The 26,414-nt window shown below is 36.8% G+C and overlaps 1 protein-coding gene across 3 annotated transcripts; it reads left to right on the plus strand.

The window, feature by feature from the left end:
- The first annotated feature begins 734 nt into the window (after positions 1 to 734).
- On the plus strand, positions 735 to 26,167 carry LOC306855058 (lysine-specific demethylase phf2-like). Of its 3 annotated transcripts, none has more exons than XM_079393481.1 (22): positions 735 to 1,236; positions 7,744 to 7,829; positions 9,706 to 9,820; positions 10,082 to 10,242; positions 10,368 to 10,509; positions 10,864 to 11,050; positions 11,359 to 11,521; positions 11,609 to 11,696; positions 12,161 to 12,267; positions 13,459 to 13,550; positions 13,655 to 13,744; positions 13,901 to 14,230; positions 14,788 to 14,907; positions 15,649 to 15,764; positions 15,967 to 16,145; positions 16,766 to 16,833; positions 17,395 to 17,564; positions 19,948 to 20,246; positions 21,480 to 21,575; positions 21,659 to 21,768; positions 23,418 to 23,747; positions 23,904 to 26,167. In XM_079393481.1, the coding sequence occupies exons 1-22, from the start codon at positions 1,139 to 1,141 to the stop codon at positions 23,913 to 23,915; spliced, it is 3,159 nt and encodes a 1,052-aa protein (XP_079249607.1). In that variant the 5' UTR covers positions 735 to 1,138; the 3' UTR covers positions 23,916 to 26,167. The 3 variants fall into 3 exon arrangements, with proteins under 3 accessions (XP_079249607.1, XP_079249605.1, XP_079249606.1); XM_079393479.1 differs by having other exon boundaries at positions 23,418 to 23,712; XM_079393480.1 differs by having other exon boundaries at positions 871 to 1,236; positions 19,969 to 20,246; positions 23,418 to 23,712.
- Positions 26,168 to 26,414: the final 247 nt, after the last annotated feature.

The raw sequence follows: 26,414 nt of genomic DNA on the forward strand, positions 1-26,414 counted from the left end.
TTCCTTAAAATGATAGATGTCAAGCTCCTGCAAAACGACAAATACTGTATATGACCAATAGAAAGGACCCATAAAAACAGTCCACATTCTGCACTATTCAGGTCTTCTAGACAATACCGGAGCATCGTGTCATATGGACTGATAATATTGGTATTTAACTTTAGTGACATTAAACTGTTCCTTGTAAAAATTCTTTACTATTTGTCATATACACCAGAAAAGACCAATTATATTGTCAAGAATATGCCACTCATTTATGGTGTGGTGTGGTGTGTTGCAGACCGGGTTTGGTGGGCCGCTCTGTGCCAAAAAGTCCAGGGCCACCTTTTTGGCCCCAGTCCACCCCTGATTTCGACCATGCACTGAGGACACGTTCTTAAAAATGTTTATAATTTTTTTATTAAATTGTGCCAAATCTTAGGTTATTCAAAGTACAATGACTGATTACATTTTCACCCTTGTCGGCCTTATAGCCTAGTAGACATTGATTCATTTTCAAGTTCATTCAAGTTGATCGTAACACACATATTAGAGATTTATATATATATATATATATGGATGTGTGTGTGTGCATTACATTTTAGAACTTAATGCATGCTTAATAACTAGTCATTGATAATAATATCTAGCTGCAATTTAAAATGAGGAGCTTGTCAAAATGACAGAACTAACGCTCTGTTCTTATATTCCTTTCACTTCTGTGCCATAACTGCATGAGATCTTATTAACGTGCCATAGACTCTGCTGGAGATCCCTGGCGGTGGATTTTCGTCTTTCTATCGTCCCGGGAAACCCTGAGAAGCAGCCGCAGCGTTTAATGAGCTCCATTCATCTGGACCAGCATGACCGAGGCGATTTTTCCCGTCTTGTAGACTGACGTAACAATATTACAATGAAAGGATGCATTTTCTTGGGCTTTATGAAAGTGTCTGCGCTCGTATAGTCACCAGGGGGCATGCACACGTCAATGCAGCGCGGGAAACATTTTAACATCGTAACATTGTAACGTCGGATCGGGGGAACGTTCGAATGGACGCAGAAGCAGCTCCGCGGCTCTTCATATCGCTGTAGTTTGTGTCACGGGAGGTTCCTGCTGCCCCCATCCATCTCTCCGGCTGTTGTTGTGAATTGATCTAACATGGCGACTGTACCCGTCTATTGCATCTGCAGATTACCTTACGACGTAACCCAGTTTATGATCGAATGCGACGCCTGCAAAGACTGGTTTCACGGCAGGTAACCGCAATATTTCGTTCAACTATTTAAGTGTGGATTTGGATGGAAGCGTTTTGCTCGCGTGCGCACATTTTGTATTGCTCTGAAGAGCGAGGGCCGCTTGAAGAAGAAGGCGGAGTTATATTTAGCTGGCTCGGTTGACACATTTTTGTGAACGGTACAAAAAGATTAGGTTAATCGTAAAGCCATTTCGATGTATTTTCCACGACGTGGACTCGATCTGCGTGCATCGCACGCTTTGGTTGTTGCGTCTCAGACTGGACGTTGTCGTAGTAGTGCGCCGTGAGTGTCTGCGAACACGAATGGCTTATCTTTCACACATTTTACCTTCCTTTATGCGCGCTATTCATCCAGATTTGCTCCTACATCAGTGCCTTAGGGGGCTTTGAACTGTATAGAAACTGTCCTTGTCCTTTCTGGTGTCTGCTGGAAGAATAATAGACTGCATACGAGCCAGACATTGCAGATTCAGAGCTGCCCTGCACATTTTTAACACGTATGACATCTGGCCATTATCATACACTGTATTAATCGTAATCAAAACCAGTAATTTCAGATTTATTTGCCGCGTAGGTGCTGTGAAGCATCACTGACAGCAGCATGAATCGAGTTCAGCTCGATCCAATAATGGGAGTCTGTTGTTTTCCGAATTCATCTTAAATTTCCCCCGCGGATTGTTTTGCTTGCTGAGCGAGAGCGAAACTTGCGCGAGGAAAGGTTTAAAATTCTGTTTCTTCAATGTAAACAAAGAACTAGCGTTCCAGCTCACCGACTGATACATTTACGCGCGTTTAATTTTAACCCTTTAATGAGCCGAGCGATTGTTACTAACTACATGACGCCTATCATCGTTTAACTGTCGCTGTCAGACCGAATATGCGCTTAACTGCATATTCAAATGTGTCAAAATAGTTTGAATTGACACTGATGTGTTTGTTTCTGTTGGAGTGACCGAGCTTTACCGTGATTTTAAACCTATGTGACCTCTATTAAGAGGGTCTGGCTCAGATGAGGAGAGAAACCAGTTATGCCTAAGTATGGCTGAAAAGTGACACAGGAAATTCGTTCTTAAGCTGTTTATGACAGCAGTCTTATCAGAAAAAGTTTTTATATCTTTTTAGTAGGTTGTTGCTTTGTAGCTGTTACTTTGACATAGCAATAGTGCAGTCAAATGTTCATGATCTTTTTTTTTACTAAGCGTTCATTTGTGTGCAGTCTCTTATAATTTAGTACAATATCTTCCAATGCCTGAAAAGATATATATGGATATTTAAGTTTAATATTACAGATTGGACTGCTTCACTGAACCGTGAAAAGTTTCAATTGCAGCATTCATAGATATAATCATAGATATTTTTTGTCTTACAAAATGCGCACTGTTTATCACATCTGGATAGACATACAGAATCTGTGCCCCAGAAATGCACAGAAAGCCCAGCAGATTTCCATAGAACTGGAACGCCTGTCATTCATTTGCGTGTTTGTTTATTAAATGTTTTGGTTAATTTGAGGATGATAGGAGTGTGATACACTCAGCTTCATTAAACACATTTGATTCTTGTAAAGCCATTGCACAGAATTCAACTGATAAGCTCTTCTATTTTTTTTGGCCTGGCTAATATTTTTGAATGGTCAGTTCTTGCATTCAGAGTGACTTCCATCTGGCCATTTGTAGGAAGAACCTCTGGAAGTAACTTAAGATCGGGATTCCCAGAATTATAGAAAATCTGGAACTTGTTAAAGTTGTGTTTTCCTGAAAAAAATGAATTCATATAGTGAATATACATGTTTTTTCTAGTTTTGCTCTACACCATATTTCATTGGCTAAATGGGTATGGCTATATTTCAATGCTTGGGTTTAAATTATGAAGAGTAAACATGTTTACAAGCCATAATTATATCTTCTTTTCAGGGATCTTCAAATCAGTGAGTCCAAATGATTAGTAAAAGTACTTACCACAAATTACTGGAAAGCTAAAAGAAAATTGATAGAAATGTATAGGTCAGAAAGTGTGGGAACCCACGGCATTTGAACTCGGTAACCTCACTTTTTACCTCACTTTTACCCCTTTGCAGCCATGGGAACTAAAGCTTTAACTACAAGTAGGGGTGTGCGATATGACGATTTTTGATCGTGGACGATAAAAATGTCTCCACGATCTGCTTTTGAAGAAATATCGTAGCATCGCGCTACCGCGCACATTGTCAAATACAGTTCTGGCGCCTCCTCTATTTACTGTACAACACGACATACAGCAGTAGAGTTACTCAGACAGGACACTGCACTTATTCGCGATCGCAAAAGTACATTATTTGCATACAAGCCTTGCTGGTTAAATGTTTAATTCGCGCGCTGGTCTGACGTGCGCTTGTTCTGAGCGCATACACCTGAAGCTCGCGCACTAAAACGCCTGTCTAACAGCGCCTGATTACTCAACTAAGTTATATTTTGCGCTAATACTGTCAAAACACACAAGGTTTACATACAGACTGAGTTGGTTATCTCTAAAATGAAAGTAAATAGTTAAGAGAGAAACGGATGTGTGCCTGTATATTAGATGCGTGCAGCTCTTAAAGGGACAGGACACTAAACATGCTGTCGACTGTCATTAAAGGGATAGTTCACCCTAAAATTGAATTTCTGTCATTATTTACTCAGTGGAAAACCAAACAGTTGCTGGTCTACATTGACTTTGATAGTAGGAAAGAAAAATCCTATGGAAGTCAAGTCACTGAGGACCAGCAACTGTTTGGTTTTCCACCTTCTTCAAAATAGCATTTATAAATGTTCAGCACAAGAAAGAAACTCATTCCGGTTTAAAACAACTTTTGAGTAAATGATGATATAAAAATACAACATTATGACAGAATTGACAGACAGATGACAGAATATTAATTTGTGGGGGAACTATTCATTTAACGTTAACAAAACAACAAAACACAAAGAGAAAAATCACTCACGATTCTTGACTGAAAAACTTTAATACAGTTGCTTTAGGAATCAGTCTATCTAGTGTTTTATTTTTATATTTGTTCATTCAATTTCATTGAATGCTCTGCTAAATACACCTATTGTACCTGGAAATAAAGCACTGTTTGTTTTATTTGTATATTATGTGTATTTGTAATGTGTATCTTTGTTCTTATTTTTTAATAAGAAAAATAAAATAATGACAAAGATTTTTTATCTTCACCCACTTTGGCCTAAATATCTGCCATGCATCTTTGTCTTTCTAGTTTGGCTGTAATGCTCAGACAACTTGTAAAACCAAAATAGTAAAACTAACAAAGAATCGGGATAAAAATCGTGAATCGTGATATTTCTATAAAAAATCGTGATATGATATTTTTCCCATATCGCCCACCCCTAACTACAAGACTACTTTATCATTTTTTACTTTTAGAAACAACTTTTTTAAACTGAACAGATGACAGATGAGCATCATCACCAAAGATATTAATAAGTAGTTCCACTTCCACAATATTACATCTTCCTGTTGTTGCCTGAATTAATCATATAACAGTTCTAGTATTTATATATGTTTCATAAATGTTTAATTAGTTCCAAAAGGTTCCTCTATGATCTATGATTATTTCCATTGAGAGTAGACGTATTGATATAATGATTTTTGCAAGCCTACTGGCTGGCGAACAGAAATGAAGACTCTTTTTAACACTGACCGCACCTGACCACATGCTGCTGGTTATGGGTGTGTGCTCGCGACTCCTCAGGTGGTAATGAATGACATCATTCCCTTCTTTCACAAGGCAGGATGCCAGCTTAAAGTGGCACATCAGATCCTAAATGAGATTTGTCCCATTAACTGTAATGGCTAATCTGTGACAGAGCAGCTTTGGCATATTGCGCAAGTTTATTAAATAAGTTATAATAACACACTAATTCCACCTGCCTTGTTGTTGTATTTACTGATCAGATCTCTTGTACTGCAAATAACCAAAACTATAATATAAGGATCTGTCATGACAGTGCGTAATTATTACATTGTGAGTAAAATTCATTGCACTGAATTGCCTTCCAGTTATTTTTTTCTTGACTGACTTTTGACCAATGTGACTCTAGGAGTCTAGTTATCATTACACTGTTGATCATGGTTCTTTCTTGTCATACAGGCACGAAATAGAGTACAACAACTGTATTGAGGTGTTGTTGCTGCTTTTGAGAAGATGCTTTCTTAGACGTGACTATTTCCAGAAAGCGGTTTTGAGACTTTCTCCTATACTGTTGACGCTTAACATACAAAATGGCCCCATAAATAAACATCATCATCATGAGCTCTGCTGCGGATCCATTGCAGACGGTTGTTTGACGATTTAAGGTCTACTGTGTCAGCACAATGAGACACGTTGTATTGAATGTGATTTCATGAGAAAGCGGTGTCTGTTAGTCTTAAAGGAACCATTCACACACAAATTAATATTCTCTCATTATTTACTCACCTTTCTGTTGCTAAAACCTTCACTGTGTACTTCACATAATATAGCATATATATATTATTTTATAATGTTTTTGGTGCTTTTTGGATCCTGACCCACTGTGGTTATTATAAATTATTGTTGCATGAACATTCTTCAAAAATTCCACTTTTGTGTTCTATAACAGTAAAAATGGGACAGGATTGTGCCATTTTAAACTATATTAAAATAGAAAACTTTTTTTTATTATTGTAATCATATTTCAAAATATTAGGTTTTAATTTAATTGTTTATTTAATTTAAATTATTTAATAATTTCACATTTAATGATTTAATTTAATGTTTTTTTTATACAATCATTGAGACTACTATCAAAAAACTTGTTGCATATGTACATTAAAGGTTTTTGTTTTTTTAAATGTGGAACACAAAATTAGATTTTTTAAGGGTTTGGAATTACATAATGGTAAATAGATAACTGTACATTATTAAATTTTGGCTAAACTGCTCCTTTAATTGGAAAAAGGGGTTGGCCTCTTAATGGCAGCGTGCAGATGCTCATGATAAGGATTAGCTGAGGAAAGATGAAGAACATCGAAGAGTGTATTTCACTGCTAATCCTGATGCACGAGAGGGCGGTTTGACCCTTCACACCCACATGCACTCTTTGTTGTACTAAGACTTGGCTCCTTTCACTTCTGCTATGATTCAAGGGCGCTGACACCACCCACCATCTGAGTGGACAGCATGTGTGATATTCATAAGACTGCGAGTAGTAATTATACCACTCTGGAGGATAGCCATAATAGACACTCCCAATTCAGTATTTGCTCATGACCCATGAACAGCTCCTTCTAATGGCAGGAATGTGTTAACGGGTTTATATTATTATAGGAAGAACATTTGCGCTGCAGTTGGGGTGACAAAAACATACAGTGTCTATAAAAAGTTTAGAGTTTTTTCGAGGTTTTTCATGTTTGCTTCATTTACACCATTGAATCACAGTGGATTTAAAATGTTACTGATCAGACTTGTAATGTCAATATAAAACAAATTTGACATAATTAAAAATATGAAAATTCTTGATTTTCTCATCACTTTCTAACCCTCATGCTGTTCCAGACCTATATGACTTTCTTTTTTCTGTGAAACACAAAATAAGATATTTTAAAGGCTGTTGGTTTGTTTTGGTTCCTATTGACTTCCATTGTATTTTTTGATAATACAATGGAGTTAAGCGGGAACCAAAACTTTTTTAGTTCTTCATAATATCTTCTTTTGTGTTACATAGAAGAAAGAAATCCATATAGGTTTGGAACAACATGAGTGAGTAAATGATGACAGAATTTTCATTGTTGGGTGGACTGTCCCTTTTGTACGACACAAATAGTTAAATGAAGATCACTTGTGTGAAGTCAAGGGCCACTAAGTGACCAGCACTGACAACTCTGAAGAGACTGTGATACAACAACTGTTGCTTGGGTGCTTCAACAGCTTAATGGGACAGTGGTGAAGAGAAAGCCACTGTTAAAAATGTCACATGACATCTCGGTTGTAGTTTTGCCAGAAGGCACGTGGTAGACTCTGAAGCCAGCTGGAAGAAGGTTGAGCTTGTTGGCCATCAGACTAAACAGCATATTTGGCATTTACTGCATCATAGGAAACGCACGGTGCAGGACTGGATTATGGACCAGGACGGTTCCCTGGGGCCCTGGACCTCCAAAACCTTAGGACATGTGGCCTTAGCCTGCCGAACAAGGCAGATCACTAGGGCCTTTCTAAGAGGCAGCCATGGACAGGAAAATAGCAATGGGTAGATGTGAGAGAGACTTGTTCACACAATAATGTCTATAATGTTTGGAGGAAGCCATCTGTTAACATTCCCATTCGGAATATTTCATCAGAATTCACGGCTGATTTTGAATGGCTGTCAGCGGAGTATGATTCTATTAGAACCAGATCTTTGAGTACTTACGTAGGCACAGCATATAGGAGATATGTTTTAAAGAACCACGATTAACTAGATTGTATTTGCCGTAAGTCAGTGCTGATATGCTGTTTGTTATGTTACAGCTGTGTGGGAGTGGATGAAGATGAAGCACCAGATATTGACATCTATCACTGTCCTAACTGTGAAGAGACCCACGGCAAATCCACCTGTAAGTATCTTTCATTTATACTGTGAATGAAGTCATCTTTATTTATATAGCGCTTTATGCAATACGGATTGTTTCAAAGCAGCTTTGCACTAATAAATAGGATAATAACAGTCAAATGAGACAACGTTCAATTTTAAACATCCATGGGGTTATTATTCAGCTCAGTGTTGATTCATCAATTATGAAATGTTCAGTTCAGCTATAAGCAGCTCTATAGAAGGCAAAAGTGTTGCTATTCAGCTCAAGTTAATTCATTGATTCTTGAAACAATTGTTAATTCAGTGTTTCAAGTGTTACTATTCTGCTCAAATTAATTCATTGTTTATATATATTTCCAAACATTTATTTTGCCATTAATTGTAATAATAAATTTATTTTTTTTGTCTGACAACAACCAGTGCTCCACAGAGATCTGATCTCATCATCATCCAGTGTGTCTGGAATGAGATGAAGAAACAGAACAAACTTGTGTAGGCACAGTATATGGCAATTAATGGCTAAATTAATGTTTGGAAATGTAAACAGATATTTCCTACTGACACTACAGCAAAAAATAGAAATAACTAACTTAAAACCATTTTTTTAGCTGGTGAAAAGTTCCTTGATCAGCAAATCAGCATATTAGAATGATTTCTGAAGGATCATGTGACACTGAATACTCGAGTAATTAAAATGTTAAAATTCAGCTTTGCTATTACAGGAATAAATTCCTTTTTTAAATGTAAAACAGTTATAATAACATTCTATAATGTTACTGTTTTATTGTATATTTTTCTTTCTTTGTTTGGATGCAATTTCATTTACACTGTAAAAAAATTCTGTAGTTTTTACAAAATAATTCTGGCAGCTGTGGTTGTAAAAAAATACAGAAAAACTGTAAACACATTTACAGAACAAAACTAAACTTTACAGTATAAAAGACAAGGGAAATGTGAATGTAAACCACTAAATTCAACAACACACACTGCTATTAAAATCTGTTTTGTACCTTTAACATACTAACGACCACCATAATAATGCAGGTGGTAAAAGAGAAAGCCGCATGAAGAATCAAAGCTCACCACAAGCAGAAGTATATACTAATATATAGAAGGTGCACAGAGTCATTCATGCAAACACAAAACACCATCGTGGTGACACACATGATACTTAATGCAATAAACTTTCATTAAACAACAGAAGATGTAACCTAAAGCTGAAATATACATAACTGATAACAAAAACTATTAAACATGATTATTTAAACAAAATACTTTCAAATGTGGAGTGTCACGCAGGGAATTCTGTGAATATCCGTTTACAGTTTTTGACTGTAAAATATACATTGATTTGTTATTTTATACTTCTAACTGTACAATTAACAGCATTTTACTGTAAAATGACATGAAATGTCTGGTTAGATCTTTTACAGTTTTTCCCTATACAGGAACTCACTGTTAACATATTAACCGTTTTTTTCAGTAGCGTTTTTACAAAATTTTACAGTTAAAATTACATTTATTTTTTACAGTGTATATTTGAATTAATCATCATTTTCAGTATTATACTTCTGTACAAACAAAAGTTGAGGGTCTTTATTTGTTGTATCAATCCAACACTTTAATAAATGAAAACAAGCTTTAGAAAAGTGATAATATTGATTTACATCTAAAGTAGATTTATTCCATTAAAGACCTCCAACTGAATTTAGATTTGTGAAAGTAATTTGCTTTAAAATGACACAGTTTTGGTTACAAATCAAACCATTATGTTTTTTTTTTTTTGATCTTATTAGGCAACTGTTTTCAATGAAAAAGACTTAAGTATATTGTGTTGATGGTGTCTGATTTTGATTTGGTCGGTTTTATCTGCTGACACTTTTATCTGTTTTTAACAGTGAAAAAGAAAAAGAGCTGGAATAAGCATGACACGGGGCAAAGTGGAGACGTCAGGCCGGTTCAAAATGGCAGTCAGGTGTTCATAAAAGAGCTGCGCAGCAGGACATTCCCCAGGTATAGTACACCTGTGTTCAGGCACCTTTGTGAAGATCATCCCAGCCCAGTGTGTGAAGAATTTAAAGGGCCAGTGCACTGATAATGTCCAAGTCCTTCAGTTCCTTTAATGTCCAGTAGATGGCGCTCCATGATCAGCTTTGCTCAGGCTCTGAACAATTCCACCAGTCACGCAAACTGATGAGGATTCCAGTATGATGTCTTGGAGAAATTGTGTAGGTGACTGTAGGTAACATGCTGACGGTTTGTTTTCCACTGCAGTTCAGAAGATGTGGTGGTCAAGCTGTCTGGAAGTCAGATGACGTTGGACTACCTTGAGGAGAATGGATTCAATGAGCCAATTCTCATCCAGAAGAAAGATGGGCTGGGGATGGCTATGCCTGCACCCACATTCTACGTCAGTGATGTGGAAAACTATGTCGGTAAGTGTTTTATGAGGTATAATAAAATCAATGGTCCTCTTTTTTGATGATCAGTATGGAAGTATATATGTATGTCCAATATATTTATGTTGTTCTAATTGATTTCTACCTTTTCTCGTTCAAAGGACCCGATGTTCTTGTGGATGTTGTCGATGTAACCAAACAGACACAAAGCATGATGAAGTTAAAAGAATTTGTTGATTATTACTACAGCACAAACAGAAAGAAAGTATTAAATGTGATCAACCTAGAGTTTTCCGACGCGAGGTAAGCAGTCCTATGTGAAGATAGCAAAATTTCAAAATTAGCATTTCTATACAAATGCTAGTTAAATTTGACATTTTTGGTAGCAATTTTGATACAGCAAATACACTAACTTGCTTCTTTATTTCTTTCAAAGGTCATTATTAACATAAAAAAAAACTGAAGCAATGTTTAACTCAGAAAAAATCAGGCTAAATGCCTTTTAATTTTCTAATATTTAAGTAATAATGAAAAATGTAAATGTTCACATTTTACAGCAGAATCATGTAACAACAAAACAACATTATTGGATGTCAGTATATTAATGTGTGTCATTAATTAGTTTGGTATTTACTATTCATTCTTTTATGTCTCTAGAATGGCCAATATTGTTGAGAGTCCGCAAATAGTTCGGAAGTTATCCTGGGTGGATAATTACTGGCCTGACGATGCATTGTTGGGGAAGCCCAAAGTGTCCAAATACTGTCTCATATGTGTGAAAGACAGCTACACAGACTTCCATATTGAGTGTGGAGGTGCCTCTGTGTGGTATCATGTCCTTAAGGTGACTCCTGCATGTTATATCTCAATGCCCTTTATTGCTAAGTATTTAAAATCTGTATTCATTATTGAAATGTATTTTGTTTGTATTCCTAACTCTTACCCTGATTTTACTTAAGGAAGTGTATAGTTACACTTCCTTAAGTAAAAAAAGACTTTACACCATAGTTATTAATATGGTGTAAAGTAAAACAAAAATCTTAATTTGTTGAGTAACCAATTTATATTTGACTGACCAAGCACTGCATTCAGCCATTGAATACTGTTGCATAGTGGATGTTGAACTTTGTATTTCATCTGTGTGTTGTAAAGGGAGAGAAAATCTTCTTTCTGATCAAGCCCACTTCTGCCAACCTTTCTCTATACGAGCGCTGGAGGTCCTCCTCCAACCACAGCGAGATGTTTTTTGCTGACCAAGTGGACAAGTGTTACAAGTGCACACTGAAACAAGGGCAAACTCTTTTTATTCCATCAGGTGAGATTATTTTTAATAATTTTTACTCTTAAATGACTTCATGAAGTTCTTAGATAACAACATTGCCTTGTTTTTATTTATTGGCAGGTTGGATTAATGCAATACTGACTCCTGTAGACTGCTTAGCCTTCTCTGGGCATTTTGTCCACAGTCTGAGTGTGGAGATGCAAATGAGGTCAGTGATCTGCTCAAGATAATGCATCAAAGTGAGAGAAATGTTGCATTTGATGCATTGTTAGATTAGCAGTATCTCTCTAGGGTTTGGAACCCTGTAGTTTACTAAAGGTTGTCGTTCAAACTATATGCATACATGTATAGAACTGTAAGTACAGTGGGGCGGATGCGTACTGTGGATTATTATGTGGAATTATTAAGGCTTTATCTTTGCCATTTTAAAGTTATTCCATGCAGTTTGCCATGCAATGACAACTTGTGGACGGTTATGCAATTGAAGCACTCAAGCATCAAACCTTCCCTGTTCTATTCTTGGCACTTCCAAGCCTCTGTAGCAAGGAAAAAAAGAGGGGAAGTCAAGAGCATATGCTTGTGCCTTCTGAAGTGCATTTTTCACATGTGTGAGACCACGATTTCCTCTCAAGGCACACTTTGCAGTAATCCTCTCTTTGCTTCTCCACTCAGGGCATATGAGGTGGAAAAAAGACTCAAAGTTGCCAGCCTCACTCCATTTCCAAACTTCGAAACAGCATGTTGGTATGTGGGGAAATACTACCTGGAGAGGTTTAAAGGTGAGCAATTAATATAAGGTATTAAAAATAAATATAGAAAGGATATCTTTTTTTATTTTGTTTTGTTGTTTCACCAAACTCACAAGTAAATAACTTCACGGCAACCATTTACGTTATTGCAAACTTAAATCATTCACAGCAAAGCTCCCATGTGTGTCTGCCCTGAAGTGGCTTCAAAGGTTTTGCTTTCAGAAAATGCCTTTCCATCCTGCACAGCACAAGATTTATCCATAATAGTGAACTTTGGGACTGGAAATAAGTCTAATGTCGTAAGGTAGACTCAAATGGCTTCCTTCTCCCTTGCTTTGTGCGTGATCCTGGAAGGGGTCTGCTGAGCAGATGAGGAGGGTCTGGATAGCAGCATATTATTGCAGTCATTAGATCGGTGCATCGTGGAGTTCACAGATGATTAGCTTCAAAAGGCAGAATCACTTGCTCCATTACAACCTGCTGTTTAAACTCCCCTCATCTGGCCTTGGACTGCGTGTTTATATTTCCACCATTTTACCCAGTCACATTACTTAATTTTGCCAGATTGCTGTAGAGCGCACATTGCAAAAAGGACCGCAGTTGGTCTCCGAGCTATCTGATGTTCAGAGGGGGGGAATCGGCTTTCAAGGTCATCTTTTCAAGAGTTCAACTCTCGTGCGTGACTTCAGGTAGAGGGAAAAAAAAGTCCTTGGCCCTTGGCCCAGCAGGCCGAATGGACTACAGTCGGCTCTATTGCTTCCCTTCTCATTTCACTGTTTCAGCTTTCACTTTATGTTCATGTTATTAATTTAAATGCAGTGTGGAATATATTTCCTGTAGTGACTGTTGTATCCAGTCCAATGTAATCAATGTTGAAGCCGGTGCTCCAGAAAGGCGCATGACTGTTTTTGGGCCGCTCTGGATTGAAGTAATCAGTTTGATATATGAATGGCCTTTGTTATTGAACAGTAATGGGTTCGGTTGAAAATGTAGTCCATTTTTATTTCTGGTGTAATGTTTCCCCAATTCTTTCAGTGAGTTTCATGCTCTGAGCGATTCTGACAGGGCATCCACGGTCTTATGCATTGCTGCTAATGATTTAAGGAAAGTTGGACCTTTCACCAATTTGCCTATTTAGAAAACAGCCCTTTCTATGTTACTTATACGGAGTGTTTGGATCCAGATGGGACTCTGATGCAAAATTTCCTGATCATTTTGCAGGTTTACATAAGGCAAACAAACAGCCGCCTCCTTACTTGGTACACGGTGCCAAAATTGTCAACGGAGCTTTCAGATCGTGGACTAAAAAACAGGTACATCTTGCAACAAATTGTATTATTTTCAATATTCTGTACTAGTTTTGCTGATTTAAATAATGTAACTTGATCGTGACTCTTGCTTTTGTCTTTTTCCAAAGGCTCTTTTAGAACATGAGGACGAGCTTCCAGAAAACATGAAGCCATCACAGCTCATTAAAGACCTTGCCAAAGAGATTCGGATTTCAGAGGTGAGACGTTGCAAAGTCGTTGGAGACTTGTCTTTACCCTCATTTATTCAGATATGATCTTGATTTTTATTATGTAGAATGTTTTTGTATGTGTTCAATCAGCTATTTTCAGAATCCGTAATGGTTGACAACTAATCCACTATGTCTTTGACTCAGAACGCCACAAAAGCCATAAAGAATGAACCCAGCAACTCGAAGCCCCCGGCAGAGGAACCCCCATCTGCTCCATCAGAACCAGAAGAGCCCAAGTCCCCTGCTCACATCTCCACCCCTCCAAGAGATAAGCCAGCCAGGAAGAAAGCCACAAAGCCACCCAAAATGCCCAAGGCACCCAAACCACCGAAGGAACCCAAAATAAAAGAAGGTGGCAAAAAGAAAGCAAAGAAAGCGAAAGAAAGTATTTTACCTGAGAAAAAGCCCTCCAGTCTGGCAGCTCTTGAATCCCATGCAAAGGACATCCTGAACAAAATGGACCAGCCCAAAAAAGTAAAAAAAATTTCAGCCTTATGATATTCAATATCTATTTGAAATTACTTGAAAGGGTGTATTTTCACAAAATATTTCAAATGTAAAATGCCATAAAAATCTCGTTATTTGCTTTATTTGATCGCAGTAAAATTGCAATTTAATAACCGTTTTAGATGTTACGTTATATTTTATAGTTTTATATTTCTGTGATTCTATCATTACTCCAATCTCCAAAGTCAAATGATCCTTCAGAAAGCATTCTAATATGCTAATTTTGTGCTCAAGAAACGTATCTTATTATTATTAACTTTGAAAACTATGATTTAACATTTTTTAGGATTCTTTGATGAATAGGCAAGTATTTATTTGAAGTATAAATCTTTTGTAGCATTAGAAATGTCTAACTTCCTTGAATCAGTTTATTGAAATAAACTGAACATGAACAATATATAATGATGCTGCACTAGCAGAATCGTTGTGAATATATGGTAAATAAATCCCCTGCTTTAGAACCGTCGGTATGCACTTTAATCCATTATTAATGTCCAACTTTTCTTGTCTCTCACATTACACAGCTGGTAAAGACTGGGATGAGTATTATGGAGAGGGAGACAAGTAAACCGAATGACGTTGATAAGTTTAAGATGATTCGAGAGCATAATAAGAACAAGACAGAGGCCAAATGGAAATATAAGGTAGGTTTGTTAGGTTTACAATGCAAGGAAACAACTGTAATGAATAACTCAGGGATGTGGTGTAACACAAGCGTAATGATTTCCTCCACTGCAACATAGATCAGTGCTAGAGCAAGCTTTGAAAATCCATGCAAATGATATCAAAGCCCGACAAGTTGAAAAGTAGCACATAGGGCTTTGGGATCATCCAGAAGTGATTTACACATTTCAGATCAAAGCAATCAGCAGAAATAACTCTGCGGCTCAGTCACTCTCTCTGTTCTCGGCTCATCAAATCAGCAGAACCCTTTACCCAGGCTCAGAGTTTACCTAATGCTATAATGCTATGTCAGATCACGACATGCCAGCTAAGTATTTACATATGCCTTCCTTTCTGCTCTAAGAATGAGTATGTTGTGTCATTATTGTTGGATAACATGGGATGACTTTTGTAGGAAAAGCTTAATTCTGGTGAACGATAGGCATTATAGGGCTTTCGTTCAAGGAGGAAAATTCAGTGCCAGACAGCCCAGGAATGTTTGTAGTTGCTCCAAGACTCCTGATCCGAGTGCTCCTTTGCCGCTTGCCAAACATTTGCAGATGGAGAGGAGTCTCTGCTAGATAGTCTTCAAGGTCTTTGACGTCTGATCACAGTGGACGTGGCTGACAGATTGAGGCTGACAGCGAAGACCTGTGAAATGTGTGCGACGGGAAGAGTTTCAAAGCACTGATTGTCGTTTGGTGTTTCTTTTCCTCTTTCAGAATAGCAAACCCGATTCGTTATTGAAAATGGAAGAAGAGCACAAATTTGACAAAAGTCTACTCAGCCATAAAGACAATAAATTTGCATTTTCATTGTCGAATAAGAAGTTGTTGGGGTAAGTGCAGTTGTATTGAAGTTAATTCTGACATTTTCATGCATTTATTGATTTTGATAAAAATTGTTCCATTGTACTAATCATTTAGAAATATTTTAATTCAGGTGACAGCCCTCATTTTGAGCAACTCTGTGTTTTTGCACCATATTGTCTCTTCTGACAATCCAACTAACGTTTTTTTTCCATCATCTGGCTTCCTCAGATCAAAGATGCTCAAGACCCAAACCAATTCGAGTGTTTTTGGCTCAATACAGAACATAAAGGAAGAAAAACCCAAGCCTGTGAGAGACGAGTATGAGTATGTCTCTGATGAGGGGGAGCTTAAGATTGACGAATTTCCAATCAGGAGGAAAAAGAACACAGTCAAGAGAGACTTTTCCTGTAAGGTTTCATGATATGCGATCTGGGCCAGGGTGATTTTCTGATTAAATAAAACATCATTTAAGAGCAAAAATGATTATGGACTTTATAATCAGGCCCAGATGGAATCTCCAGATTTCTGTTGCATTTTTTTTTTACACTGATTTCAGGGGAAAGTCTACAGAAATGAGTGTTAAACAGTGATAGTACTAAAGTCTTATTGGTATCTGAAAGTATAATCAAAAATATTTAATAAACAAACACAAAAGGGGCGGAGCAATATATTTTGGCCTAACAAAAGTGAATTATTTTGCTTTTTTTTTTTTTTTTCATTAGTAGATATACAGACGCAGCGATTATTTCACATGATACCACATATAGTAAAACAAAATCCTAGTTAAAACTTAAGATGGTAAATTGCAAGTTAAAGTTGCAGCTTCTGTCCAGTGCATTTAATTTAGTTACAGTTTTTGCTTGTATTTGGCAGTGTTAATTTTGCTCCCTGGCTGATGCATATGTAGAAATTTGTGAGTGACAGCCATTCAGATTATGTGGAAATCTGCTATAAGAGATACACTTGTCTTTTAACTTTCAGCTCATGCTATGTGAGAATAATGCTGAACATCTGATGTTATTTACAGTTTTATCAAACATCAAAGAAACCATTCAGCCAGCCAAAAAGCCAAAGCTACAACAGTCGGACATGAAGGTGAGCATAAACTCTATTTAAATAGCCGGTCCAGTGTTATTTAACAGAACATCAATAATATTTCCCTTTAATCAGACAGTGGTAATAACATTAAAAGGCTGATTGACAGTAAACAGGAAGAAATTAGGACAAAATCTAAATCTCCAATCTTTATTTCATGAAGTAGCTGATTAATTCCTTCTGGATGCATTTAAAACATCGTAGCGCTGATGTTCTCGGCTTGTAATAATTCACCCATTATGTTCTGACTTAAACCAACATACGGCACAAATCAAAGAGATCAAGCTGCAAGACAGAATCAAATATCACCTCAAAACTGATGAAGGAAATAGCTGTGGACTGAATCAAATGAGAGTGAGAAAGTTAATCACGACAGAGACCCACAGGCCAACTGTGTGAGGGGTTACAGGATATAACAATATAAAACCACAAACCTAAGAAAAATCATGTCTACTTTTGATAATGTCTGTGCACATATGTGTGCTTATATTAGAATGTATATTGCTAAAGCACAACATTCACCAGCATCTGTGAAATAGTGTGTTTATACTCTTATTTCAGAGTCCAGATTCATCAGATGAGGAGTCTCTCCACATAGACACAGAGGCCAAGACAGAGGTCAAAGTTCGTAACTCCAAGGTCTCTAAGAATAAAGGAGGCAGTTCAGCTGGGATTCTGGATCTCCTGCAGGCCAGCAAACAAGTGGGCGGCATTGACTACAGCAACAACAGGTACACACATGACTGTTTTCCATATTAAAAAAATAGATCTTAACAGGTTATTCTTTATTGTTATTTTAGATTTGCTTTGGTATTTTTAGCAGCGGAACTTTAACGAGTGCCACTTCTGTGAATTTTAGCATGGTATACTTTGGCATGCTGAGAATATCTGAATGGTAAACGGTTTCCGAGAAATTAATTCCCTCTAGTACAGCATTGCCTTCAGTATTACATTTCATGTAGATTTTGTGCTATAAAGTGTTCTAAATAATTAGCACATATATTTAATGATTTGAACTTTTTGCATTTAAGCTTGTAATTTTAAAATGTTTTAAATGCATATACACATGTAGACAGACATATCTGGCCCTTGCGCTGCATCCGTCTGTGTTTGTTTCAAGTTAAAACAGTTTAAAAATACATGGCATTCTGTTCCATCCAACTGTTTTTGAACACAAGAATGTGTCTTGTGTGAAAAATAATGACTAGTATCTGATGTACATGACCCTAAACTAGTGTAATTATACAAGGCTTCCTTAAGTAACTAGTTGTTTAGACAATCCTTAGTTGCACATCCTTAGTTGATGTATTTTCATGATTCATGTGGTATGTTTTGCACATTACACACACTAATGTGACAGAGTATGGATATTGGATATGCTTTGTCTTTGGCAGAGGGCCATAGGGAACATACAGTTTGTGATGAAGCATGTTCCTGACCATTAAAGAACTGAAAAACGACATATTTCTAGCTTAACTGTTAGTTCTTAAACTTCACACTGACTGTAAACACATCGAGCACAGGCATTTCTTCATCTGTCGAATGATGGCGAAAGTAATAGTTTGCACGGTTCTTTATAAGCGGTTTACATGTGCTGGCATTATTTGTTTAATCCCTCTGCACTATTAATTTGTCAAATACAGCAAAAGCTTCAGGCCATTCCTCTTCATTTGACTGTTTGCTGTTTTGGGCACATTTTTGATGGTCTATTTCCACTGCGCTGAAAGCTGCAAATCAGCTCAACACAAAATGAGAACGAAAACATGGCTAAAATATGTTAATTTCTCAAATTATTTTTTTGTGCTTTTAAACCTGACATGACTGCAGGATTGTGGGGAGGAAATGCCTCCAGTCAGTTTCGACCACATTAAACGAGCTTTTGACTCATTGTTCCACTTCACTGGTTAATCACTTAATAGGTGGTAATCTGCACAGGCTAAATCTGTATTTTCTGCTGGTTACCTCAAACTCAAAAGCAGATGTGGACACAATAGTCTTCTCAGTTCACACGGCAGAATCTTCTTCTGACACGAAAAGAGTGACGTATATGAAGAGATTTATATGATGATTAGCAGGAAATGAACGGTTAGTGACAGGTAAGTTAGAAAGGCAAGAGTGAGATGTCCTGATTGGTGTTTTATTAGTTTAGCGGATGTGATTGTAAGAGAACAAGTAAGTTCTGGCTTGTGCTTTCAGTTTTGGTTGAATGACGGTTCAGTATAAATGGGAGTAGAGACATTATAGACAATGCAGGCATACCTTGGGTTGAATCTTAACTTGAATTTTCATGTTAGTTTGTCCGGCCCACCCATGAAATATAATTACCAGCGAAACGGTTGCTTTAGATTTAAGTCCAGACAGCAATGCCATACGTCAGCTGCTGTGGAAATGACACCAGCCATTTTTATGGCAGTTTAAAGGTGATGTGTGTAATGTTTTCAATATTAAAATATTATACTATAATATGTATGATATACTTTTTTTGTGTAAACTATTTGTTTTTCCCTGAAAGTGCAAACAATGAGTTTCCATCCACATTTTTGGGATATCACCAGTGTTATTTTAGTATTAGTTATATATTATTAATACTATTTATAGCTTTTATATATTCACTTTTAATTTAAGTTTAAATTTTTGTAATTTTATGTGCTTGGTACTTAATTTTATTTTAGTTAGTTAATTTTCATTTCAATTTTCTTTTGTTTATATCAAGATGCAAACAGAAAAACCTTTTTGCGTTTATTAAGCGATTGAAGACATGAACCGTAACTACATTGGACACACATTTACTTCATTATTCATGTGGTTGAACAATTTGGCCTGGATATACTGGTTCATTCGTAAATAGCTTTTTGTGGTTTTGATTTTTAATTGTAAATAAAAGCATTTTGACCAACCAAACCGATGGTGTCTGTTTGGGACAATTTATCTGGGAAATCTGTCTGATTCACTAGTGGTGCAAAAATTACACACTTCACCTTTAACTGTGCATCTCCAACCTTGTTGCTTTCCATCACCCGACTCACTACCTAAAATTCGAATCGCTTCTCATTGCCACTGACACTCGGAGTAATGTACGTGTGTGTTGTGTATTTCTCATTGATGGACTTACAGTCAGCCACCTGCATCCCCCAGCACACAGGAGGCCATCCAGGGCATGTTGTCCATGGCTAACCTGCAGTCATCAGACTCTTGTCTGCAAACGTCCTGGAGCAATAGCCAAGCAAAGAACAACTCGCACAGCAGCACAGCCAACAAGAAGCAGAGCAGCGTGGCCGGAGCAGGAGGTAACAGCAAGCGACCGGCCAAACGCTTGCCCAAGAAGACGCAAAAGAGCAGCAGTGTGGACAGTTTGGACATGTTTGATGATGACCAGGACCACCTGGAAGCTTGCTTTAAGGATTCTGATTATGGTAAGTTCTTCAAACTGATTTTTTTTTATGCAAATTTGACTGACTGACTTTCAAAAAAAAGTTTTTGTTGTCCATACAATTAAGTTGTGTAATGTTGCTTGGACCCCAACGTTCAGAAGAAATAAAGGTTTGAAATGACATGAGGGTGAGTAAATGATGGCATTTTCATTTTTGGCTGAACTATCCCTTTAAGAACCCATTTGGAGAACAGATTGCAATTCTCTCGTACCTTCATCTTGGATAGCTTGTTTGCACTATTATCAAGACCAATTAGTTCCTCTGAGACAATTTGTCAAGGATGTTTTATGATGACTTGGAATTGCCCAGGTGCCCTTTGAGCAAAGCCAAACAGTGTAAATCTGCTCTATCAATGTTCTGATTAGAGTTTGATTTTGACTTAAGGGTTCTCATTCACTGCAAAGTGACAGGCGTGTTTACACTCAGCTAGAACTTTTCAGTCTCCCCTTCTGAGTGGTCTCTTTTATAGCTTTTGTGAACCCATTCCAAGAACAGCAAGACCATTAGTAGCCTGTTAATAATCCATTAGCATGAGTTTTAAACTGTTGTTTTAAATGCTTTTTGATCTGATACCCTAATTAGTCATTACTAGCACGCACATTCCCGTTCGGACTCACACTAAGAGAGAGTTTTATGAAACACACAGGCATTCTTCCTTTCTATAAACATTTTTTTTTCTTTGTCTTGATAATTTAATTGTTGGAAATTGCGTGTTTCTGAGTAGTTGAGTTCAAAGAAGCTAGGTGCATGCAGACCGAGGCAGGGCAAGGAACAGCTGCCGTGCATCTGTGTCACGCTAACATCCTGTCCAATGAGAAAATACTTAGCACTGTAGTTTATGGAGTGCAAAAACAGGGTGCTTTCTCGTGTAAAGCTATATGTTTAAAACTAATGCGCTTCGACAGTGCACATTTACATTGCTTTCTTTAGAGACTTTAAACCATACATATAGCGTTTCAAAAAGAGAAGATGTTCCAAAAGGAATGAAAATGGTGGCATCTGTAGAATTGGCTAACTTTTGCTTTTTGTAACCATGCGTTTTTATTTATTTTTGTTTTGTTTGCTTATAAAGATAATATTGTTAAACAATTGAAGTATTATTGTTGTAAATGTGTTAATTTTATTACTCCATATTAATTGCCATGAATGTATAGCCTTAAATGCTGATATGGCATTAAATGAAAATTATGTTTTTGTTTGTTCGTTTTTTTCCAGTTTATCCATCTCTGGAGTCTGAGGAGGACAGTCCCATTTTCAAATCGAGATCGAAAAAAAGGAAAAATACAGATGACACTCCATATAGTCCAACAGGTAGTGCAAAGTTTACAGTTTCAGGTGGGAATCTGACTATAATGTAAATTGAATCACATGGGATTATATTCATACTGTTGCAGCACGAGTTGGGCCCACTGTACCGCGACAGGAGAGACCAGCTCGGGAGGGGGCACGTGTGGCGTCCATAGAGACAGGATTGGCAGCTGCGGCGGCTAAATTGTCCCATCAGGTTAATGCTTTATTGCATTTTGCATTTTATTATGTTTCTATTTTTATAAAGTAAATTTTAGGGATGCACAGTTAATATATATAAAACTAAAATCGCAATATGGCTTAGTGTGATTTAATTCATTACATAAATACATGTGGTGCGTGTTTCAAAGTGAATCGCTGAACTGTGTTCATTTCCATGCATGCAGCTCATAATCTAATGTTTTCATTGTCTTGAAGCAGCTCAGTTCAAAGTTCATTCTGCACTACACAAACTCCGTTTCTGCATCTGCTCTGAGCTTGGTTCGCTTATAACGCATATTTGGGAATATAACCATCTTCTCAAGGTTGTAATAAAAAGCGTTTATATACATACTGTTATCAGTAAATGAGAAGCTGTGGTTTTCCACCAAAAAAAAAAAAAAAAGAAGCTGAATTGGATTAAAATTGTAATATGTAGAAAGACGGCTAGTATTAGTATTGTAACTTTTGCCTCTTTGTCGCCATCTCTGTTTGAAAACCTGGAATTGCAGCTTTTTGCAGAATTATCTAACTTGTGTGGGTTGTGCTCCGGCACGGCTTCAGCGCGAATGAATCTAATGTTTTGAGAAGTATGTGTGGCTGTCAGTCACCAGTCAGGTGTGGATATTTACTGCACTTCGCAATCACAGATTATAGCCTATGTCTTGGAATATATAACCCAAATAAGAATTTTCACCGTATATGTCATCTGAACAAGTAACAAGTCTGCCACATTTGTTCTGACCAACTGAGGTCAGAACAAATGTTGCTCAAATATTGATTTTGGATTATTTTTAACCAAAAAAAGTTAGCTGCAGCTTTAAGAATTTTAGTTAGTAATAATAGTAATCTAATAATCAGAATAAAATAATTACAATTATTATATTATTTTGAAATAATATTGATAATCACATTAATTTGGCCTAATTCTGCAGCCTCACAAACAGGCACAGCAAACCTAATCCAATTAAAACTGCAGTCAGAGTTTCTACCAGAGAAATTGCGTTGGCACCCCCCCAATCGTATAGCCCAGGGCTCCTCAAATCGAGTTTAGCTCCAACCCTGATCAAACTCCCCTACCTGTGATTTTCTAATGATCTTGAAGACTCTGATTAGCATGCTCAGGTGTGTTTGATTAGGGTTAGAGCTAAACTCTGCAGGAATGGTCCAGATTTGAGGATCCCTGGTATAGCCCTAGTAAATACGGTGTAAAACAATTCATTTATTTACAATTTTGTGGATGTTGCATTTGAAATCATTGCACTGCACCATGCCATTCATTTACAGTCCAAATGCCACATTAACATTTTATCCTGGACATATAGTTTGTATAATTTTGAAAGATTAGATTAGGATTTTGATGTAAAATGAAGAAATATTTGCACTGTTTATGGTCACAAATTTGTGGCATTGACCATGTGAATTCCTTTGTGTCTTAAAGCACAAGACAAGCACATTTTCAAATCATGCTGGAGAACATGATCTTCAGGTTTTACACACACTTGTGGAGTTTATGCAGCTCGAGTGTCATTAAAGTAAAAGAGATGAATACCAAGAAATTCTGAATCCTTTCTAATAGCTTCCATTTTTTAATAGAAACATCGGCTGATTTAGCTAAATGGCCCTACTAACTAGTTCTTGCTACAGGAGGAGCAGAAGATCAAGAAGAAGAAAAAGAGTACCAAAAAGAAGCCCATGGCTGTAGAGGAGCCTCACAAACTCTCTCAGGACAGCAGCTCTCCAGAACCCACCCCGGACTCTGAGACCAACCTGGGCGACCATGAGTACAGCACTGGAACGAGCAAGACCGCCGGCAGCTCGCAACCCATGGCCCCCGGAGTCTTCCTCAGCCAGCGACGGCCTTCATCATCATCGTCATCTCAGAACACCTCATCTGTCCTGCCAGCAAAAGTCGAACGTGGGAACTCGACAGACGCCAAAGGTGATTTTGGGGATGAGTATCGATTCATGTTTAAGGTTTGTTTATATTGCACTGGCCAATATGAGAGTTGCAATTTCGGGATCTTTAATAATTTATTGACACAGCTGTGGCTTAATAATGTACTGCCGTGATCACAGAGTTGCAAAGTTGTTGTTGCATATGCTAACCATTTTGCTTTGTCTCGCCCACAGCCAAGCGGCTAAAGAAAGGAATGGCAACGGCCAAACAGAGACTTGGAAAAATCTTAAAGATTCATCGTAACGGCAAGCTTCTGCTGTAACATGGACAATGGGTGACTCAGACTTTCTCCTGATGTTTATGGACCCCGTGGACTGATCCCTCCCTCCCTCGACGAGCCGGGATGAGAGCAAAAGGACTGAAACGTGAACAGGATCCCACAAGTTTTCAATTTCTAAGAAGAACATAGCTCAGATAGGTTTTTGCCTCTTCTTTTACTTTATAACTTTCAGATATTAAAAATGTACAGAATACCTGCTCTTAATATTTTGTAAGAAGAATTTGTCTTGTTTTACTACGGCTATCAGTTTATCAGGGGTTGCGAATATATTATAAGATACAGTACATAGCAGTCATTCCAAGATAAAGAAAGTATCCCTTGCATGTATTCCAGTTGCATGCATTGTTTTGATGAGGGGAAAGGGTTGGTGGAAGGTTGCAAACAAGAAATTAATTTTTGCTTTTTGGATGTGGCTTATCATTGTCTTTGTTTATTTTTTAACAAGTATTACTGAAGACATGACGATTTTCACAGTAACTGGTGGGTGATTTTAATATCCCCCATTTGGAATTTACTTTCCTTAATCCTTAAGCAAAACAAAAAAAAAACACGCATTACCTACAACTGAAAAAGTACTTTTCTGTTTGCTAAGCACTATCGCAGATAATATTTATTGACCTAATATAATTGTACATGTCATAGGTAGTTTGAAGCCCTAAGGCACTTACAAAACTTCAGTGAAGCACAAATATGAACTCATTTTTAGTAACACATCTTCACAACTATTATAAAACGGCTTTTTTACATTTTTTTTCCTACAAATATAGTGAAAAATATTGTTTTTGTGGGGAAAAACTGTTAATGCATATTTTGACAATTTGTTAAACATGCATATCATTAACAAACCATATTTTCACTAAATTACATGGTTGAAATATCTTATTTCCCCCTGTTGGTTTAGCAAATCATCGTATCACATGAAATAAAATGTCTTTTAAAATGTTATTTATATATTTTTGTTGTTTTTAGACATTGATACTACAATCAGTTTTATGTCATACTGTTTTTTATTGTTTGACAACGTAGCTCTTATCACGGTTACAAAACACTCGCCAAAAACACTACATGAATGGGATCTCTAGCACTGATGATAAGCCTCATCCATGACATTTCACTACATGGGGATACTTTCTCTCTTCTGTTTGTTTCACAGGCAGCACCAATTACCCTAGAATGAAATATGCATTTATATTGCTTCACAGAACAGTATGTAGAATGTAGCCTGTATATAGCTTTTTAAATGACTACTTTTTGTATCCTTTTTTCCTTAATACTTCATTATACATTTTTACTAGTTTTTGCTAATTACAGACAAATATATATATAAAGATATAGAAATAGTCATTACCTTTTACATTTTTTGTTAGATACACAATAGCTGAACTTTTTTTTAACCATTGTTTCGTTCTCATTTCATTCTGTTACTTTAGACAAAAGGTGTTGCCTGGAGAACAAAATAAACAGCGTAACATTTATTCTCATATGGCCTTACATGCAGAAAACCATGTGTATTATGATTCATTTATGATGGGGGAGAAGGAAAAAAAAATCAACATTTCTACGACCAGCCTGACATTTGAGCTAAAATACCCCTGATGGATTTTAAAGTTATTTTACTAGCACCTTGTGAAGTGTTTTCTGTGTCAGTGATGTAATTTATTAATGTTTGTAGCCTTTTATACTTGTATAATTCTTAAGAGGTTTTGTTTTAAATATTTTATCAGTCTGTGAGCCCCTTAGGACACTTTTATCATTAACATTGGGCAATAGTTGCTTTTTTTTTTTTTCATCTTAGCAAAACCACGTCTTTATTGTTTTCATCAAATCAAGTGCAACTGCTCATCAATACAAAATGTTCCATTATTATTGTTATTATTATTAAGCAGCTATTTTCATCATGCCATGAGTTTTTTTTTGGTAATAGAGTATGTACAATCTTAACCAGGTTTACTGTGCTCATAAATTACGGTGTTTTAGTTACCGATGTAAATCTTGTATCCACCTTTCCGATTCGAAACACTCAGAATCTTTGTCAGTGGAACTATTTCAGGTTTTTATTTGTACAAAATGTGTGTTGCTTTGTTGTGGTTTATTTTTATATGTTCAAACAATTAAATGCATCCACTGTTTCATGGCAGTGAATGATACTTTTGTAGTAGTGCACTCTGTTTTTCTGACTCACAAAGATGTGTTTTGAATTATCGTCTATCTATGTCATGTGTTTCCACAAATGTCTTTCTTTCTTGCTGTTTTTTTAACCTTTTGTATTAGGCTTCCTTGTCCCATGCGTAATTTGTTTTTCTAAATGCGACGAGTCGTTCGTTATGTATTTAAGTCTGTTCTCATTTCATAACGGCACACAAAAAGTCAGTTTTGGTAACATGTTCTTCCGTCATTCATATGG

This window comes from Barbus barbus (assembly GCF_936440315.1).
Source record: "Barbus barbus genome assembly, chromosome: 35".
NCBI lineage: Eukaryota > Metazoa > Chordata > Actinopteri > Cypriniformes > Cyprinidae > Barbus > Barbus barbus.